General features: G+C 38.9%; 2 protein-coding genes across 2 annotated transcripts in view; both read left to right on the top strand.

Moving 5' to 3' along the window:
* Positions 1–4,541, top strand: LOC111824975 (NKG2-C type II integral membrane protein-like). Its single transcript, XM_023749829.1, has 6 exons — positions 1–109; positions 557–655; positions 1,149–1,202; positions 1,735–1,886; positions 4,020–4,120; positions 4,430–4,541. Exons 1-6 carry the CDS (start codon positions 1–3, stop codon positions 4,539–4,541), a joined length of 627 nt encoding a protein of 208 aa, XP_023605597.1.
* A 12,505-nt stretch (positions 4,542–17,046) lies between these two features.
* The window catches only part of LOC102435583 (NKG2-A/NKG2-B type II integral membrane protein-like), a 54,793-nt gene continuing 50,544 nt past the window's right edge, over positions 17,047–21,295 (top strand). The window contains exons 1-4 of the mRNA XM_006084339.1: positions 17,047–17,236; positions 17,610–17,702; positions 18,220–18,273; positions 18,737–18,888. Coding sequence (XP_006084401.1) covers positions 17,047–17,236; positions 17,610–17,702; positions 18,220–18,273; positions 18,737–18,888 — 489 coding nt within the window. The remainder of the gene's footprint in view (positions 17,237–17,609; positions 17,703–18,219; positions 18,274–18,736; positions 18,889–21,295) is intronic.

Here is a 21,295-nt window from a genome sequence, read left to right as displayed (position 1 = left end):
ATGGATGTCCAACAAGAAAATGACTCAGAAATGAATCTGGCTGAGGACTTAAGGAGACAGCAAGTGAAAGGTAAGGGCATGAAAAGCTCCATTGTACCAACTGAACAATAAATATTCTGTGTGGGAATAAACTTTCAAATGCTTTTCAAGACCTTCAATGGAATTACAAGGATGACTAAAGCAAAGGTGACACATTTAATAGACACACAGTATAATTGTTCTAGGTTGTGCACCTGGGATATAGAGGTGTGCAAAAGAGTAGGGAATTAGCTCACATATGTTTTCACTTGTAAGGGTCAGAGCTTAAAGTTGGCACACAGTATTCTAATGTGAAATCTGAGGGCTAATTTCTTTGAGGCACTCTTGTAAGGTGTCATCTTTGACCAACATCTCATGGAGAATCGTGTTTTCAGAAAATGATTTGGTACATCTGAGAGGAAGATTCCACTGCTAGTTATGGTTTCAGGATTCGACTTTATGATTCACTGTGCACGTGCGTTCTCTTATATGTAAACTGTCTAAATAATGTCTCCATCTCTCCTTTCTCTTCCTGCAGATTCACCACCACCTCCAGAGAAGCTCTTTGCTGGGGTCCTGGGAGTTATCTGCCTTATCTTGATGTACAGTGTAGTAAGAGTGATACTTTTTATGCCTGGTAAGTTTTTGGAAGATTTTAAGGAAACATCATTTTAAAGAATCTGAATGCTTCTAAGCATTTCATAATACAGTATTACAGAATAGAATTCTCATTTTAATGTATATATTTAGATAAATGTGCTATGCTGAATTTGTCAAATGCATAAAAAATAGAATGATTTGTAGAACAAATTTTACACATTTATAAATTCTGATTTCATAACTTAAATACATAAAAATATAGGAATCCAAAAGACCCTACTGAGAAATGCAAATTAATTCTTGATATTGGGTAAGCCAATACTGTAAGAGATGGTAGTTTGTTCCCATAGTATTTTAAGATATTTTCCTTTAAATCTGTCTTACTTCATTTATTTTTCTTAGTAAATCAATTTTGTTATAGATAATTCTCATCATCAATATTTTTTTAAAGAAACTTCAAGCTAAAAACAAAAATTATTATCATTTGTTTAGATTAATTACTTTTTAAACAATTACCTTAATATTTTAAGGTACTGGTAAACTGGAGAAGAACAATTCATCCCTCAACACAAAGATCCTGAAAGGTACATAATAATTTTCAAAGTTCTGATATTAGCAAAGTTTATATATATTTTGTCTCAGGCTAAGCAATAATGATAATAGACTCATTTGGGAGAACATAAATTATAAAATGAGCAATATATTTTCATAAATAATTATTATAAGAGAGTGTTCCTTCTTCTGCAACATTATGAAAAAACATCAATTTTAAATTGCCACATCCATTGTTGCTCTTTGGCTTAAATTTCCTACTGCTATAATATAATAAGAGACAAGTAATTTTACTATTCTTAAAAAGTAGTTTCAGTCATCAGGTTTTAGGACATGCACAGAGTGGAAATTTTTGTTTATGTGTTTGCTTTTTATGGCACAGAAATTAGGGGATATCTGGCAGACCCTTTTCTGTGACTGTGTTTTGTTTTGTATGTACCAGCCAGTGAGGATGCATAGGTATATTATGTACCTATGTGTTTATACCTATGTAAGTGTGTAAGTTAATTTTTATTTTTAAAACTTCAAATTGCTACTGTATCATAATTTGTTATCTTTCTTTAGCATATCATTGTGAACATTGTCCACTGGGGTGGTTTACATATTCCAACAATTGCTATTACAGTAGCACTGAAAATAAAACATGGAATGAGAGTTTGCTGGCCTGTGCTTCTAAGAACTCTAATCTGCTTTACATAGATAATGAAGAAGAAATGGTAAGATGCTAAACATTTCATATACTTTATTAAAGGCTTATTTCAGTCAATAGTATATATGTAGAATTCACATTTTTATACATAGTTGTAGTTATTTAAAGTCTGTATAAAATTCCACTGTTTGACTTTATAATCTATACTAATAAGAGGGTAATACGCTAATTAGACTGGGTAGACTGGACATCTTCCAGACGTCATTCCAGACGTCCTTCTTGACAAAGCCTGGGCCCGGACAAAGCTGCCCAGGGTCCCGAGTGACTGGCCAGCAAGAGAGAGTGAAGCCCAGATCCCAGTTTCCTGCGGCCAGCCAGAGAAGGCTAGCCTGGGTCCCAGGTGCAGGCACCAAAAGCAGAGATGGTTAGGGGTGATCAGCTAGGCAGGCAGGCATTTAGGGGCAATCAGACAGGCAGGTGAGTGGTGAAGGGAGATCAGGCAGGCAGGCGAGTGGTTAGGGGAGATCAGGCAGGCAAGTAGGTGAGCGATTAGGAGCCAGTCGTCCTGGATTGTGAGAGGGATGTCCAACTGCTGATTTAGGCCCAATCCCGCATGAGTCAGGCCTGAACTGGCAATTGTACATCCACCGAGGGGTCCCAGATTGTGAGAGGGTGCAGCCTGGGCTGAGGGACCGCCCCCCCCTCCCGCCCTTACCGTGCATGAATTTCATGCACTGGGCCTCTAGTATTTTATATTTTTATATTACTAATGCACTTTTGCTTTTTATAGAAAACTGTGCTTCTATAAGTGCTTGGTTTCTAATATAAACTTTGCCATTTAATTTTACCTTATATCAAGGCTTAAACATACAATTGAGCAGATGGATTACAAGGGCGATGGAACCATATAATTGCAAATCAGACCACAAAATAGAGTTTGCGGTCCTTTGCAGCACTGCTCCTGTGTATTCTCTCATCATTTCTCCTCCCGCATCACTTACCCACTTAGCTGACTTTTAATATATGGATTCTCTTTGGTTGTTTTTGAAACTCATATAAAAAATCATACAGTAACACACATTTTGTTCCTGTTTCTTTTGACTCCCATATGATATTGCTGCACTTCATCTATATTGCATTTATCTGCAGTTTGTTAACTTTCACTGCTGAGTTATGTGAATGTGACATTTTAAAATCCATTCTCTCTGTTGTCATTCACTGGGGATCTGAGTCTCTTGGCTTCCAGAATAAGAGCCTTTCAGGGTCTGTTACTTTTAGTCATAGGCTCCTTTTTGCTGGTCCCACCTCTGACTTGCCTCCCTGGTTTCTCTGATTGTTTTTGTCAGCAGGTGTCCTGATTGATCACTCTCCTAGGCTTGCCTGCTGTTGCTGGGAAAGATTCCCTCTTCAACACAGGGGAGAAATGGCTTCCTTGAGCCATGTCCTATTTCTAGGTTGGGTATTGGAAAGAATCAGGCCTAAGTCGCTTTCTTCTGTTGGGTGGGATATAAGATACCCTGTCACCCTGTGTTCTCTAATCCTGGAGTATCAAACTTTACTGTTTCTCATTCCACCTGTCAGAGTTCTCCTTTACTTGTGTCTTTCATTAATTAGTTCCAGAATTTATAGTTCTAATTAGCAGGGAAATTAGTCTCTGACACCTGGACCACTGGATTCCACCAACACAGAAACAGGTCAATTTGGGCTTTATCTGGTTAAATAATGTTGTGAAACACAGATAATGTTTTTTTTCTTTCATGTCCTTTATTTTCTTAATCACAATCCCATTTTTAGAAAACCCGCTATATGAGAAATAGTAGAAAGTGACATTGATTTAGTCATACTATCAAATATTTTAAGTATTTGGAAACTTATTTAAAGCCTTATTTATGTTAATTTTAGTCAACATGGGTAACTACTAAATTACATGAATCAGAATTTTCCTTATTAAATTAAGAAGAGTGAGACCTTTAAACATAAATATTTGAGTTAATTTTAAATCAAATGTCCAAACATTGCTGAAAGTTTCTGAAAATATGAAAAGCGATTTTAATATATCTTTAATAAAAAGTCTTAATATATCTTTAGTGTTAGATTAGGATCCAACAATCTTATTTTATTCTCAAAATGAAGGATCTTTTGAAAGAATACACTACTTTCATGATGATTATTTAAATAAAAATTTTTTATTTTGGGGTAGGAATTTCTGAGTTCCATATTACCTCCGTCATGGATTGGAGTTTTTCGTAGCAGCAGTGATCATCCTTGGAAGTTGACAAATGGTTCACCTTTCAAATTAAAGTAAGTTGTTTTTTAAATGCTCTATAAAAGGAAAATTCAAAAAAGAAAAATTCTGTAGGGTATTATTGATGTTTTTGTTTAAGTTGTATTATAAACATGAAGAATGATAGTCCAAGTTGATGAAAGGTTGATATAAACATTAAAGAATGACTATCTAGTTTTCCTAATAACCAACTCTTACTAATATCCCATGAAAAATATCATTACCCATTTTCAAAATATTCTGATTGCAGTTACATGGAAATGCTATTTATTGTTTCATGGATTGCCCCCACACAATAACAACAAAATAATTTTTCTCCATTACAGAATAGAAGACTTATCATCTGGTAAAGGTGACTGTGTTCTGCTAAACCTATATGGCCTCACATCCTTGAGCTGTGGAGCTTCAAAAATATATAGCTGTAAGCATAAGCTTTAGAGATTGAATTCTGTTGGGTAACTTTATTTTTCATGAAATGGAAAGAATATTATGATTGCACATGTCTTCAAATGAATTATATCACTTGTTCTAATAATGAAATAATTTTTTATAACTATATTTGGACAATAACATACACATCCCAAAGTGCAGATATTCATTGCTGTTAGTGTCTGACGTGTTTCACTCAACGTTGTATTTGCGGCATTCAACATTTCTAAATGTTCTTATGTTGTGTGAGTCACTTTAATGTGTTATCAAGAATAGGCCAACCCACAGAAACAAAAGTAGGTTAGCGGTTGCCAAAGGTTGAAGGGAGGCAGATACCAAACGAATGCTAATTGGTGCACTGTTACTTTGGGGGCTGGATACTTTCCAAATTTTGTTGGTAGTGATGGTTGCAAACTCTGTTGAATATACTAAAAATCACTGACATATATACTCTACATGGATGAATTTTTTTGCTTTGTAAATTAAACCTCAATACAGCTGTTAAAAAACACTTGAGGTTATGTTAGGGTCTGCATTTAAACTTTAAATAATTTATAAAGGTGTAATTTTACAATATTGATTCTTCCAATCAATGTTATGCTTTATCCCTCCATGTATTAGGCTTTCTTTAATTTCTCTATGTTTAAAATTTTTCTATATTGAAGTCAAAGAAATATGATTCTTCTATAGTTGTGATTTTGTAAATGCTATACTTATTTAAAAATTTCTTTAGTAATTTTTGCTGCTTTAAACATAAATGCAGTTGAGGTTTGCTATTGATTTTTGTATTAATCCTATCATTTCAAATATACATTCTTCTGCATAATGTATATAGACAGTTATTTTATTTCTTTTTTTCCAGGAGCAATTATTTTCTTTTCTTGACTTATTTTCATAGGCTAGAGTTTTATTTCCATTGTTGAATAGTAAGGACAGTAAAAGTGTTGTATATGTCCTCTATTTTCGGGGAACACATTTAAATGCATAAGATTTGTTTTAAAGTTTTTTCAACAGACCTTTCTCTTATAAAAGAAATTCCATAATATTGTCATTATTCTAATATATTTTTATAATGATGCTGCATTTTTATTTTTTTGTGTCAATTGAAATGATAAATGTTTTCTGTGTATAATGTTTATGAAATAAACTACCTTTATTTCTTTTAAATGTTAAACCAAACTTGCATTTCTGAAATAAAACCACAATGGCTAGTTTGTATTGTCTTTCTTCAAAATTCAGTGTATATATTACACTTAAATTAAGTTGTTTTTCTTTCATCCAGGTTCTCAAAGAGTTTAGAATGAGTTTTTATTTGCTGTGTACTTGACAGGTTTGTATACCAAGGCTATATGAAAAGCATTCCTTTTTCCTATTTCCTGGATGGCTTTGTATAAGAGTACTGTTATATTTTTAATGTTATTTTTCATTACTGATCCTGAAACCAAAAATGTGGGTGTTTTGAGTCCCATTTGTTGTCTCACAAAAATCGAAGAATGAAGTTGCAGACAAAAAGGATTAATGGAACCAAAGTTTATTAGGAGAAGCCAATCCTGGAAAAGGAGCAGCCAGGGTTCCATTAGTAGGCCATGCCAGAGCTTCCTCTCCATGTTACTGTCGGGCGTAGTTTAGTATCCAAGCTAATGAAACTCTATTAGTCCATGTGTGGAGGCCCATTCCAGTATATAAATATCCAGAGGCCGTCAAGACCTAAATGACCAGACAGACGACTGAATAGCAGGCTGCTGGTGGGAGGGAGCTCTGAGCCTCAGCCTAGATTTGGCAGAACTCTGGGTCTCACATGGTCAGGGGCATTGCCGGCCTTCAAACCAGACCCTGACAGGAGCGGGGAGGGAGCACCATTTTTCACAGAAACAGCCATTGGACAGTTTGCTGTCAGTGGAATGCCAGCCAGGAATCCCATCCCCCTGCACCCTGGACCCTGAACTGACACTGGCCTCCCATTTAAATTAATTGGAAGACAGTTTCCCATGATGCCAGTATTTGCAATGACTATTAATAAATCACAAGGACGAACTCTAGACAGAGTAGGAATATTCCTACCTAAACCTGTTTTCACACATGGTCAGTTACATGTTGCTTTCTCTCAAGTTCGAAGAGTGTGTGATGTTAAAGTTGTAAATACTTCATCACAAGGGAAATTAATTAAGCACTCTGAAAGTGTTTTCACTCTTAATGTGGTATACAGGGAGATATTAGAATAAGTTTAATCAATTTATGAGTCATTGTATCAGTGTTGTTTTTACATCATGTTTTTGTTTTTATATCATGTCTTTTTTGTTGTTATAGCATGTTGCGATTGTTTATTTATTAATAAACTTATATATTATTTTCATATAAATTTTACTAATTTTCTTTCATCTCTGACACTTCTATTATAGAGAAAGGGTAAATAGCAATATTAAAATATTTCCTCTAATTAATTCCCTTTTAATGTGCATGAATTTTGTGCACCAGGACACTAATATGGCCATAAGCCACGTGGTCATAGGGGATGTGTTCCCCAGCAACAGGAGTGTCAGGTGTCCATTGTGCCCCAAGCTGGGGGTGAAGGGAAGGGAGCCTGCACTTTTTTTTTTGTATATATATTTGCCTCACTGCCTTGTAATTGGGTATCTGCACACTCTCTTAGTAATATCCACCCATTTTAAAGTTCATGTCTCTGGCTCGCACCCTTCCTTCCCAGTTGGGGTGTCTTAGTAACTCTGCCAAGCTGGGTTCCTGGTTTCACTTCCTCCTCCCATGGTCCTGGCCCTATCTACCTAACTTTTTCTGTCCCAATGTCAGTGGAGCTTGAAGAATGCTTTTGTAGGAAATTTCATAAAATGAACTCAATTCTTAAACTACATGCTAGATATACTGAGGTTTCCATTAGTTGCACTGCATTTTCATACTTTTTTAATGTAATGTAGATATTAACATGTACTCATAATGTGGCTTTATTACCTACTGAGTATTTGTAAATAGGATAAGGCTATTCCCCTGTTTACTCTAGATATGCAAGATTTGGGTTTTGTTAGTTTTTTTCCAAACCTTATCAATTTTATAATATTGAATGAGAGTAACTTTGACCTTGTTTATTCTCTCTACTCTGTTTCTTCTTTTTCTTGATTTTGATTTTTTTTGTGTGTTTTGCTGTCTTTACCTGGATTTAATTTCTCATAAATATAGCTTTCCAATTTTTAGTTTCTTGAGATGCATGCTTGGATTTCTTTTAAATCTTTGTTTTTTTATTGTTGACACTACAGCAGATGTCCTGTTTTCCCCACCTCTGCCCACCTCCATTTAGCCCTCAACCTCCTTCTGCCTACAACACACTGCTGCCTGTGTCTGTGAGTTATGTCTATATATTCTTTGACTAATCCTTTCATCGAGTCCCTCCATGTGCCCTTTTTTCTGACAGCTGACAATCAGAGGGGAGGAGAGAGAGAAGGGAACCAGAATAGATTAACCAAAAAACATATATGTACATGTGCATAGCCTATGGACACAGACAATAGTGTAATGAAGGCCTTGGGTGTGGAGGGGGCTGGGTGAAAGGGGAAAAGCAGGGAGAAAATGAGGGACAACTGTAATACTGTCAACAATAAATAAAATAATAATATACTTAGGAATATGTTTAACTAAGGAGGTGAAAGTTCTTTATGCATAAAGCTACAAGATATTGATGAAAGAAATTCAAGGCTCAAATAAATGGAAAGATATTCTATATTCATGTATTGGAAGAATTAATATTGTTAAATTGTGAATACTACCAAAAACCATCTATAGACTCAGTGCCATCTCTATCAAGATTCCAATGGTAGGAAAAAAACACACTCCTACTTATATACAGCCACAAAAGACCTTGAGCAGTCAAAGAAATCTGAGAAAAAAGAACAAAGCAGAAGATATCACACGTCTTGATTTCAAGCTTACTATAAAGCCATAGTTATCAAATACTGTCTGATCTCATAAGTAGTATCTAAAATCAACAGCAAAATATTCATAGAAAAAGAGGTCACACTTGTGGCTGCCAAAGGTAGGAGGTTGTAGGAGAGAGGTATTAAAGGAAGATTCTCAAAAGGCACAAAGTCAGCTGTTAGGCCAATAAGTAAGAGAGATGTAATGTACAACATGACTGTAGCTAACACTGCTCTAAGTGATTCAGTAATTTCTGTGTCTGCTGGGGATACATGTGTAAATTAGGCACAGTGAGAAATTAACAATAATCTACACCAATAAAGGACAAACTTGCAAATTGACCACAACTTCGCTACGCCTTAAGCCAAACCCACCAGCCAATCAGATCGACTATATGCAAATTAACCCAACCAAGATGGCGGCCGGCAGCCACAGAGCTGGAGCAAGCAGGAGGCTTGGTTGCCCCATTGATGGAGGAAGCCAAGCTTCCTTCCTGCCCACCCTGGCCGGCTCTGAGCTCCTGTCAAGGCTACAAAATTTGAATTATGGAAGGTAAATAAATCTCAGAATAAAAAAAAAGAAACAAAAAGAGGAGAGGCTGGGAACTTCCGTCACCAGGGGGCTTGGCCATCCTGAAAATGGCCCTCAACCCCTCACCCAGACTGGCCAGGCACCCCAGAAGGACCCCAACCCTGATCAGGGACACCCTTCAGGCCTAATCAGCCGTCCCCCACCCATGCACCAGGCCTCTATCCCATATAATAAAAGGGTAATATGTAAACTGACCATAACAGCAGAAAGGCTGGGAATGACTGGTCACTATGACACACACTGACCACCAGGGGGCAGATGCTCAATGCAGGAGCTGCTCCCTGGTGGTCAGTGCACTTCCAAAGGGGGAGCTCTGCTCAGCCACAAGCCAAGCTGACGGCTGCCAGTACAGCAGTGGTGGTAGGAGCCTCTCCCGCCTCCTCAGCAGCTCTAAGGATGTCTGACCGAAGCTTAGGCCTGCTCCCCACTGGAAAGTGGACATCCTCTGAGGGCTCGCAGGCTGCCAGGTTAGGCCCAGTCCCCCAGGGAGCGGGCCTAATCCAGCAGGTGGTCATCCCCCGAGGGGTCCCAGACTGTGAGAGGGCACAAGCCGGGCTGAAGGACCCCCCCTCCCCCGAGTGCACAAATTTTTGTGCACCTGGTCTCTAGTACTAATAATAAAAGACAATAATTATAACAATACATTTTAATAATAGTTTTGTGAAAATGGTTTCTCTCTCTATATAAATATCTTATCATACTAAAGGTCCAATGCACAAAATTCGTGCAAGGAGCTCGGCCCTTGCAGCCCAGGCTGCCTTGGCCCTCGCAGCCCTGACTTCGTCTGGATAGTCATTCTGCTGTGCTGTTCAGTCTAATGAGCATATTAGCTCTTTATTATGTAAGACTAGAGGCCCGGTGCACAAAAATTTGTGCACTCGGGTTCCTCAGCCCAGCCTGTCTGGGACCCCTCGGGGGATGTCCACCTGCTTGCTTAGGCCTGCTCCCCCGGGGATTGTGCCTCAGCTGGCAGTGATACATCCCTTGGGGGATGTCCACTTGCCAGCAGGCCGAAGCTGCAGTTGAACATCCACAGAGCTGCTGAGGAGGCAGGAGAGGCTCCCACCATCGCCGCTGTGATGCCGTCAGCCTGGCTTGTGGCTGAGCAGAGCTCCCCCTGTGGGAGTGCACTGACTGCCAGGGGGCAGCTCCTGCATTGAGCATCTGCCCCCTGGTGGTCAGTGTGTGTCATAGTGACCAGTCATTCCCAGTCGTTCTGCTGTTAGGGTCAATTTGCACATTACCGCCTTAACGGGTTTGGCTCAGTGGATAGAACATCGGCCTGCGGACTGAAGGGTCCCAGTAAGAGAGATGTAATGTACATGACTGTAGCTAACACTGCTGTAAGTGATTCAGTAGTTTTGATTCTCGTCAAGGGCATGTACTCTGGTTGTGTACACATCCCCAGTAGGGGGTGTGCAGGAAGCAGCTGATCGAAGTTTCGCTCTCATCGATGTTTCTAACTCTCTATCCCTCTCCCTTCCTCTCTGTAAAAAATCAATGAAATATATTTGGAAAAAAAATTGCATGTGCATATTACCCTTTTATTATATAGGATAGAAGCCTGGTGTACGGGTGGGAGCCAGCTGGTTTGCCCTGAAGGGTGTCCCGGATCAGGGTGGGCAGGGGACCCCCAGCTCCCTACGATTGCCCACGCCTCCCCTGCTCACGATCGCTGGCTCTGCCCATGCTCAGGCCTAACACCTCTAGCCAAGGCATTAGGCCTGGGCAAGGGACCCCCAGGACCCCACCATCGCCAACTTGGACCCTGCTCCCTGCGATTCATGGCTCTGCCCTAATGCCTCTCACCCTGGCATTAGGCCTGGGCAGGGGACCCGCCCAGCTGCAGCCGCCCTGTGATTGCTGGCACCGCCCCTGCCCAGGCCTAATGCCTCTGGTGGAGGCGTTAGGCACGGGCAGCGGGGATCCCCAGCTGCAGCCGCCCCTGCCCGGGCCTAACGCCTCTGGCCGAGGTGTTAGGCCCCGGCAGGGGACGCCCCCAGCTGCAGCCGCCCCCCGATCATGGGCTCTGCCCCTGCCCAGCTCCCATCGCTGGCTCCACCCCTACTTCCCGCTATCACTGGCCAGTGCGGCAAAGGTGCAGGATTCTCCGATCATGGCTGGGGGCCAGGGAAAAGGCAGCCCCCGGCTCTTAGCTCCCCCCTGGGTTTCCGATCACTGTCAGTGCCAGGGGGCTTCGTCCATGCTTTCCCTTTTGCCTCCCTGCATTGTGCCTACATATGCAAATTAACCGCCACTTTGTTGGCAGTTAACCGCCATCTTGGCTGGTGATTAATTTGCATATCTTGCTAATTAGCCAATGGGAAGGTTAGCGGTCGTACGCTAATTACCATGTTTCTCTTTTATTAGATTAGATTGTAGTCACCTTCCTTTTTCTGATGATGATGTGAGATGATAAAATGTCTATGTAATAACATAAAATGAGGTGAATGATGCAGATACTGTGATATAACATTAGGTTACTGTTGACCTTCTGTCATACATCAGATGGAGGATCATCTGTTTAGGATGATGCTAGATCATCAACTCATGACAATGTCAACGGTTGGCTGTTAGGAACAGACCATGCCAATGGAGGGGGTGGCCAGTTAAAGGGTATTTTACTGAATACTTCTTTTGGTATGTGTGTGTGTGTGTGTGTCTGTGTGTGTGTATGAGAGAGAGAGAGAGAGAGAGAGAGAGAGAGAGAGAGAGAGAGAGAATTATCTTACTTTATTGAGCATGCCAATACAATTATTCTGGTAATAAATTAATACATACACACACACACAGACAGACATATAGAGTTACAAAAACATTCAGTGCTTTCTAAGAAAATGCTCCTGAACATGTAAAGGATATGCAGATTTATTTACACAGTTGACTTTATAATCTTCAAACTCAGAAGAATGGAGTCTCTTTCATGATTTAGATAGTTTTGAGTTTATATAGGTTCAATGAGCATTTCACCTCCTGCAGGTTAGGAAGCCTGAACTGAACATTTAAAAATCACCTGATGCAGTATTCTAAGTTTAGAAATAAAGAATCTACTGTTCTTGCAAAAGATTACCAAGCTAGTTAAAGACAGATCAGTGCTCAGAGGGGCTCTGGAAATGCCTGTTGTGTTAAATAAGGCACACGTATCACACAGAACTCCAGTCATGTCTGAATGACTCTGGCTTTACTTCCTGCTTAACAGAAGTTTAAATTAGATTCTGCTGTGCTCTCTTATAGTTAACAAATTTAGGGACTCAGGTGCTTTGGAAACAAAATTGCTCCCATGATTGCAGGTTGTCAGTTGATCACTGCCATTTATGCTTCTTTTCTCCTGAAACATCTGGACTCTGGCCACTTTTCTTCCTGGTCTTCTGTGCTCACAGACCTGTATCAAAAGTCTTTGCTCTTGTTTGAAATTCATTGTTAACCAAGGGAGCTAAAATCATTGATATTTACAAAGCCACCAACACTGCATATGGAGCAGTTTGTTTCTCTCTGTAGCTCATCTCTAACAGCCAGCACCTGCTCTGGTCATCTGAGCCACCACTGATTCCAAAGCAAGTGTGGATTACTTCTGGGACATCAGTAATAAGATGCCTCAAACAGCAATGAGATGTCTCATCACATCAGACTATGCCATATAATGCTATATAATAAAGAGGTAATATGCAAATTGACCATCACTTGAACACACAAGATGGCCACCCCCATGTGGACACAAGATGGCCACAACAACATGGCCAGCAGGGGAGGGCATTTGGGGGGGGACCAGGCCTGCAGCGAGAGCAATTGGGGGAGACCCAGGCCTGCAGGGGAGGGCAGTTGGGGGTACCAGGCTTGCAGGGGAGGGCAGTTAGGGGTGACCAGGCTGGCAGGGGAGTGCAGTTAGGGGCAATTGGGCTGGCAGGGGAGCAGTTAGGCATCAATCAGGCTTGCAGAGGAGTGGTTAGGGGGTGATCAGGCTGGCAGGCAGGCAAGTGGTTGGGAGCCAGCAGTCCTGGAATGTGAAGGAGATGTCTCATATTGGAGAGGGTGAAGGCTGGGCTGAGGGACACCCCCTCGGTGCATGATTTTCGTGCACTGGGCCTCTAGTTTACATATATATAAAACCCTAATATGCAAATAGACCGAACAGTGGAACAACTGAACAAGCGGTCACTACGACGTGTGCTGACCACAAGGGGGCACGTGTGGAATATGGTGGGCATTGGCAGCAGGCAGCATAGTGCAGAACATGGCAGGCGTTGGCCGCAGCAGGATGGTGGAGCAGGTGAGAGGGGCTCCAGACCAAGGTGGGGTGCCAGTCACTGTCATTGGGGCAAGCCCCAGGTGGTTACTGAAAATTCTTTGCTCCCAGGGGTCGTGGTGCTGCCAGGCACTTGCACCTACTGCTGTTGCTGGCCCCACTTGCATCCGCTGTCAGTGCCCGGCACTGGCCCCGATCGCTCAGCGCTGTCAGCGGGTGTGAGTGGTGTGCTGTTGGCCACGATCTCCCCTCAGGGTGTCTCTACCTCCCCATATTCCTGAGGGGCAATCAGGGCAGCAGCTGCCTCTTGCACCTGCTGCCAGTGATAGCCCCACTTGCAACCACTGCCAGTGCTCGGTACTGGTCCTGATCGCCCCTGAGTGCTACTCCACCTCCTCTTGCTCCTGAGAGGCAATAAGGGCAGCAGCTGGGGCTCACACCCACTGACAGTGCCGGGCCCACTCACACCCACTGCTGGTGCCAACCCCAATAGCTCAGTGCTGTCAACCCATGGGAGCAGCTGTGGTGTGAGTGGAGCTGCTGGTAGAGAGGGGACCAGGGGCTGCAGCAGGAGGGGCCAGGTGGGGGCCAGAGGATGGGCCAAGACCCACCCCTGTGCCCTCCCCAGCCTCTCGGCCCACAGTTCCTTTCAAGGTGCACAAAAATTGGTGCACTGGGCCCCTACTGCTTCATAGAATGTACTAAGCATTTCCAGTATACATTTTTGGTAATTCATTTTGTGTCTCAGCTAATGGCCACACATAACTTTGCTGCTGGCAGACAACAATAACAGAAACAACAACAAAAAGGCCATTCATATGTTTTTATTGATTTTTTAGAGAGGGAGGAAGAGAGAGAGAAAGAGAGAGGGAGGGAGAGAGAGAGAGAGAGAGAGAGAGAGAGAGAGAGAGAGAGAAAGATGTCACCCATCAGTCCTCCCAAATGTGTCCCACCAGGGATTGTGGAACCTGCAATCTTTTAGTGTATAGGACATGCTCCAATCAACTGAGCAACCTGGCCAGGCCCATAAGTCACTTTTATAATAAGAGCATCTAGGACAGGTTACTATGTCTTCCTCATTCTCCACATTTTTCTTGGTGATGCAGAAGTTATCACCACAAGGGCAGGGTAGAAATAGGTCTCCAGGGCCTCATCCTATCCACCTCATCAATGGTGAAGCATTGCCATTGCACTGCGGCCAGATGAGGGCCCACAGGGCCCAAAAGGATAGGGATGGGTCTAACTTCCCGGATTCCTGCCCCAGCAGGGTGTTGTCACCACGGACCAGCACAGGAACTATCACTGCAGAATAGTTTTGGAAGAACACTGTTACTGGAAGTTACTGTGTCTTTTTTTTTTTTCAACTCATCAACATGTTGCTGCAAAGGTTGCTGCAAACGTTGTAATCCTTCGCTGATCATATGGGTGACTTTGATGCTGCATTCCATGGGATGATCTTAGGCCATAAGGTTTGTAAAATAAGGGTTGCTTGAACACAAGCACTGTGATACCATAGCAGTCTGTCTGGTAACCTAGACGGCTATTATGTGATTAGTAGTTAGTTAGCACATACAGTGTGAATACACTATATCCTCTTTATTTCCTTATTTCTCCTGTATGAGAAGATGGATGTCATTTTGCCATACATGCATATCAAACCATCGTGCTTTAAGTTTTGTTTCTTTTGATGCTTATGTGTCATTTAAATCTTCTTTTTCTGCCCTTCCCATTTTTTTAGTAAGGGACATTTTTTAAAATTACCTTTTTTCTCCCCCTACATAGTTAGATATGGGCTTTGTCATTTACAACAACTAATCCTAATTAAAATAGAGATGGTTTTGATTAGAAATTGAACCAACAAAAAATACAATGAATACCTATATAATAATTTAATCTCTGTCATGGTGCTATAGTTCAACATTATCTAATGTTCTATCTATAACAGAGACAATATTTTTTGCAAGGGAAGTCTAACTAACATTTAAGAATAATAAAATGAATGAAGCGATTTTTTAAGAACTAGGGCAGGGAAATTGAGAAGGTAAGTGTGAGAATTAATGATTGTTGTGACAGTTATCATAAAGGTGAAAACATAGTAATTCTTCAGACCATTGGAGACAAATGTCATTAAATAACTACAGTTAATGGGATTATGATTTTAGAAATTTTCCCATTATAATAGAAATTCCATACTGAGAGTATAAGGAAAAGAAGTATGAAATGCTAGGATTCAGTAACCTGATTAAGAGCAGAATTTAAACATCTGAGATACACCTAACAAGGTCTATGTGTTCAACGTTTGTGATTAAGATGTAAGTTAACAGCATGGGTGCTGAAGTCTTTTGTCCTCCAATATCTTTTCGAATAAGAAAACATCTTCTCAGAGGCATTGCCAATGGGGATAAACTATAACACACACTTACCAGCCTAAAGTATCCTATATTCTGGAGGTGTTTGATGAGGTAAACCATCTTCACAATAGCCTAAGTGTAAGAATTTCCTGTTCAACTTTCAGTGACATATTTATGAGAAATCTACTTTTTCCACTCATGATTCACTGTGAACCTTCGCGGGGCAGTCTGTGAAGACCACAGGCACTCTTTGCTCACTAGAGAACCTGGTCTCCCAGTGAAGGATACAGAAGGTATGTGCCTCTATTCTCCTGTCTCTCTGTTAGCCCGTCTCATGTGGTGGGAGATTACAAATGCTAGATGTGATGCCAGGGAGGTACAAGTAAGATAGAATCAAGTAAAAGAGAACATTGGTATCTTTATGTAAATAATTTGGGGCAAAAAATGAGAAGAATAAACTATGAACTATGTTGGTGTATATCAAACTATTCAAATTCTTGCCTGTAGAGAATGAATCAAGTGCATGCACACATGCGTAATTGATGTGTTAAGCAAAAACAATTTAAAGTAGAATCCAGCAAGAATCACCACAATGAAAAGTTATTTTTATTTTATTTTATAATCAATATAGGTATAATTTATTTTTAGCCCAGCCTTTAAAAAGAGATTGTTGAAATGAATTCTCTGAATTACAGCGGTAATCTAAATATACACTTATTTAGATTAAATGAAAGCAGTTGGTTTTTAATAAAAATCAGGATTAAGTAGCTCCCATAAAATGCAAATTTAAGCTTACTTATAAACAATCAAAAGACATTTTAAAAAATTGAACAAACATTGCAAGAAACGGCACCACACTGACAAAGAGACTCTTGTTTAATGAATTATGTTAAAGCATAATAAATAAATATATGCTACTTAATAAAATTAATTTACTTCAGAAAGTTACCATTGATGCCCAATCTTTGGAGCACTCAGTCTTCAATCATTAATTGATTTCAAATTTTTCATAAATATTAGAGACTCTTTTTTCTAATACAACATTTTAATTTTAATACAAACATTCTGATAATGTTAAATATTTTCATGGAATCTGACTTTAAATTAATGACAATGTCATCATTTATGCTATTTGTTATTCCTCACTGACTTATTGCTTTCTATGGCTCAAACAAATAATATATTGTCAAATGTAGAATATCATAAAACCTACATCTACTATGAAGCACTTGTTTAAAGATCTAACAAATTTAAAACCAGAACTTTAGATTTTTCAACTTGGAAATGAACCCTACTACCCTTTACCCCGCCCAGTGTTCCTGTCCTAGAGATTGCATTATTGCATATGTCATTATTCGTAAGTACACTTGACTTAGAGCACAGTCTTAAAGGCCACCCAGCTGCAGAGATGAACAACCAACCTGTAACCTATGCAGAACTGAATTTGGCCAAGTCCGCCAAGAGACAGCAAAGGAAGCCTAAGGGCACTCAAAGCTCCATTCCAGTAACTGAGCAGGAAATAGTAACCTATGCAGAATTAGCTCTTCAAAATGCTTCCCAGGATCTTCAAGAGAGGGACAAGAAGGACCACTCCAAAGGTAACACATTCAATAGACACACAGTATAACTGTTCTAGTATGTGAAGCTGGGGTGCAGAGATGTGGGGGAAAGATATGTACGTTAGCTCACATATTTTTCATTTGTGAGAATCAGCGCTTAAAGTTGGAATACAGTATACTAATATGAAAGCAGAGGGCTAATTTTATTCAGGTATTGTTGTAAGGGTTAGTCTTTGACCAGTAACTCATGGAGCATTATATTTCCTAAGCATGCGATGGTATATTCTGAGAGGAAGATTACAGTGGTAGGTATGGGCTTGGTGTCCAAGTTTATGTACTTGATTCTCTGCATGTAAACTGTCTAAACAATTCTCTCTCTCCTTTCTCAGTGTTTCCTTTTCTCTTCCTGCAGTTTCACCATCACCTCCAGAGAAGCTCATTGCTGGGACCCTAGGGGTCATCTGCCTTGTCCTGATGTCCGCTGTGGTGACAATACCTATTCTCTGTAAATACATTTTTGCAAGGTTATACAGAACTTTTCACTTTTATGTCCATCTGTTGCTGATAAGCATAGTGGGCTGCTCGTCTTGGGGGATAGATAATTGCTTCTGGCATTTAACTAAGTGCAAAATGGAAATTTAGAAGTTGTTTCACCTTTAAATATCAGGACGATTTTAGAGAGTAGTTTATAAATATATGCACACATATATGACCACCTATATCCATATATATATAAAATCTGAATATATATTTTTATATCCTCAAGGCATGCTTTAGGACACCTTATTGAGAAATACAAATTAATTTTTGAGATTTTTTAATCCAAATACTGTGAGAAGTAGTTCTCTAGATTTTAAAAACACTTTTCCTCAAAATTATCATTACTACATTAATTTTCATTGGTAATTAAATTTTATTCCAGATAATTCTAATCCTAGACAATACAACCCAATTAAACATAAGAAACAAAAGTATTATGGTGTAGTTAGATCAAGATTAATTTAAGAATTACTTTTTTTCAGCTAATGTAATACTGGAGCAGAATAATTCTTCACTGAAAACTGGGATCCAGGAAGGTACATAATTATTTTCTCAGTTCTGATATTAGTATAGTTCATACTTTATCTCTAACATAGCGTAGTCAAAAATAAGAGCTTTTTGGGAATGGGGACATAAATTATAATACCAGGCAATATATGTTCATAATGATTATATGAGAGTGTTTTCTTATGCAACAATATGAAGAAATATTCATTTAAGATCATAATACCCATTGCTGTAGATGGTCTCAAAGATAATTTTAGGATTCTAATAAAGAGGTTTTATTCATTGTCATTCAGAGCATGTAATGAGTGGATATTTTTGTTTATTTGCTTAATATGGAATTTAAACCAGGAAACAAGAGACTAACCCTTCTCTGGGCGCATGTTTTCTTTTATATATATTGCACAAATGTGTCTATACCTATGCAAATATGTAAATTAATTTTCATTTTAAAAAATATAAACTTTTTGATAAAATTTTATAATTTTTCTTCAGCATATCATTGTGGACATTGTCCAAAGGAGTGGTTTACATATTCAAACAATTGCTATTACATTAGTACTGAAAAAAAAGCATGGAATGAGAGTGTACTGGCCTGTGCTTCTAAGAACTCTACCCTGCTTTACATAGATAATGAAGAAGAAATGGTAAGATTTAAATGTTTCCATTATATTTAAAAGTCCATTTTAGTCTATATTTATACAATTCATAAATATTTTGTATATATTTGTAGTTCACTTATTTTAAAGACTATTAACATGCATTATTTGACTCTCTAATATTTTGTTTACATTTTATGCCATTCGTGCACATTTGATAATTTCCAGTTCTTGCTTTTTTATAGATAACCATGCTTCTGTAAATGCTTTTTTCTAAAGTAAACTTTGCTGCTTAATTTTATTACACATCAAGGAAACTGAAGGTATCATGATTGTGCAGATTAATTACAAACTTAATTGACCCATATAATTACAAATCATGAAATAGAAGTTGCCATTCCGCTTAGCCCCTCTGCTGTGTGTCTCCTTGAACACACACATGTGTCTCCTTTAACACTCACATGATATTTTTGCAATCTCTTCATATTATTCCATTTATTTGTTCATTTTCACTGCTTTATTGTAGGGACATAACATTTTTAATCTGTCCTACCCAGAATATAGTTGTTTTTTAATATGTGGGTATTATGAATATTTTATAAAAATCCTTGTGTCTTGTTTTTTTCAAATATTATATTGTATTTAAAACAATTTATATTATATGCAAATATTGAATATAATACATTATATTCATATACTATAAATAGCATATTTATAATAATATAATAATGCATAAATCTATAATAATAAAAGCATAATATTCTAATTATACCAGACAGCTGTATGACCTTCTGGATGACCTTCCGGACGAAAATGGGGCTGCAAGGGCAGAGGCAGCTGCCATGGCTTTGTGGGCCGAGCCCTTGGACAAATTTCGTGCATTGGGCCTCTCGTATAATTATATGATTATAATTGCATATGTAGATAGTTAAAATTTATTGTCCTCTATGAATCAGAATGAAATTACAGTCATAAATATATGTTTATGCCAATTTTATTAGATTATCCCAACATTTTCTAGTTTATTATGTAAATACACATTTTATCCAAAAATTCCATGATCCAAGATTTAGTACTGCCAGAATGTTCAATGCTATGCATTCTGATCATTATGTAAAACTATCATTTTGACATAAGTAGGCATTTTTCTGATTGCTAATGGATAGAACTCATCTTTCTGGGCACTAGTTCTTATGGAATTATGTATCGAGAGAATGAGAGGTGCCTGTTCATGTCTCTCTACCACTTCTCCTGTGTGCTGCCTGTTATCTTCCTTCCTAGAATTGTTATCTTTTCTATATGAGCTCTTCTGTAAATTTATAAGTGCAAATAGTTTTTGTGACTGTTATTTATATTTTCAGTCGAATATTGGGGTCTTAAATGACCTGAATTTACTGTTAACCTAGCCCAATACCTCATTTTGGGTGTTAGTGATTATTTTAGAAGTTAGTGAAAGTTTGTGAAGACAATCTGCTATGTTATATGAGAGATACATCCATTAGTTGCCTCCTCTATGTGCCCTGACTGGGAATTGAACCCACAACCTTCTAGTACATGGGAAGATGTTACAACCAACTGAGCCACACTGGCCAGGCTGCCATCATATTTTCATATAGTTATTTAAACATAGTATTTTTCTAATATATATTTATAATAACTACTTTAAAATATTTTTTAATAAATCCGACATCTTATCCCAGTGAAAATTAGATTCTATTGACTGATCCCCCCATCAAGTATAAGATACATTTTTTAGTTTCTTTGAATGTTTTCTAATTTTTGGTAAGTACATATTTTTTATAATATAATATAGTAAATACGGATTCTGCATCTTAGATTTTTTGTAACTTTAATAAACTTTTAGTGTAGAATCTTCTCTTTTGAAGTGTGTTTACTCAGTTTTTAAAATTCTCAATATTTATATTTCTATTTAGCCTTACTTACCAGAGATTAGCCTTGTGTATGCATAGCTTACCAGACAACCAATGATTTTTAAAAATGTATTCAATTACATAAAATCAGTATGGCTTTCAGCCTCTGCTATTTGATGTACTCTGTGTGTGTGTGTGTGTGTGTGTGTGTGTGTGTGTGTGTAGGGAAGTGCTCATGATTTTGAAATCAAGTCTCAAGTCCACTTTGGCTTTTATTTTTTACTATGTCATCTTTGTTTCTTCTACACATGAGCAAATTTTTCCACCCATCAGCCAAGCACATGCAGAAAGCTAATGTGATCTCTTCTATTGCACTCTTACTTTTACTAGTAGTACCTTCCTGTTATGTTTATGGCGGGCACTATGCTTGACACAATGGAGAACACAGTCTTGGTCTAGGAAAAGGATAATTTCCCTCATTTGTTACCCAGTAAATTCAGCACTTTGAGCTGAAAAATACTAGTGGTGGGCAACCTAAAAACTCCTTCTACTGCTTAGCAAGTCTTCCCCTGTGGCAATAATAC

This window comes from Myotis lucifugus, unplaced genomic scaffold (assembly GCF_000147115.1).
Source record: "Myotis lucifugus unplaced genomic scaffold, Myoluc2.0 scaffold_10, whole genome shotgun sequence".
NCBI lineage: Eukaryota > Metazoa > Chordata > Mammalia > Chiroptera > Vespertilionidae > Myotis > Myotis lucifugus.
Note: the sequence above shows the minus strand (reverse complement) of the source record. Positions and strands in the feature narration are given on the sequence as shown.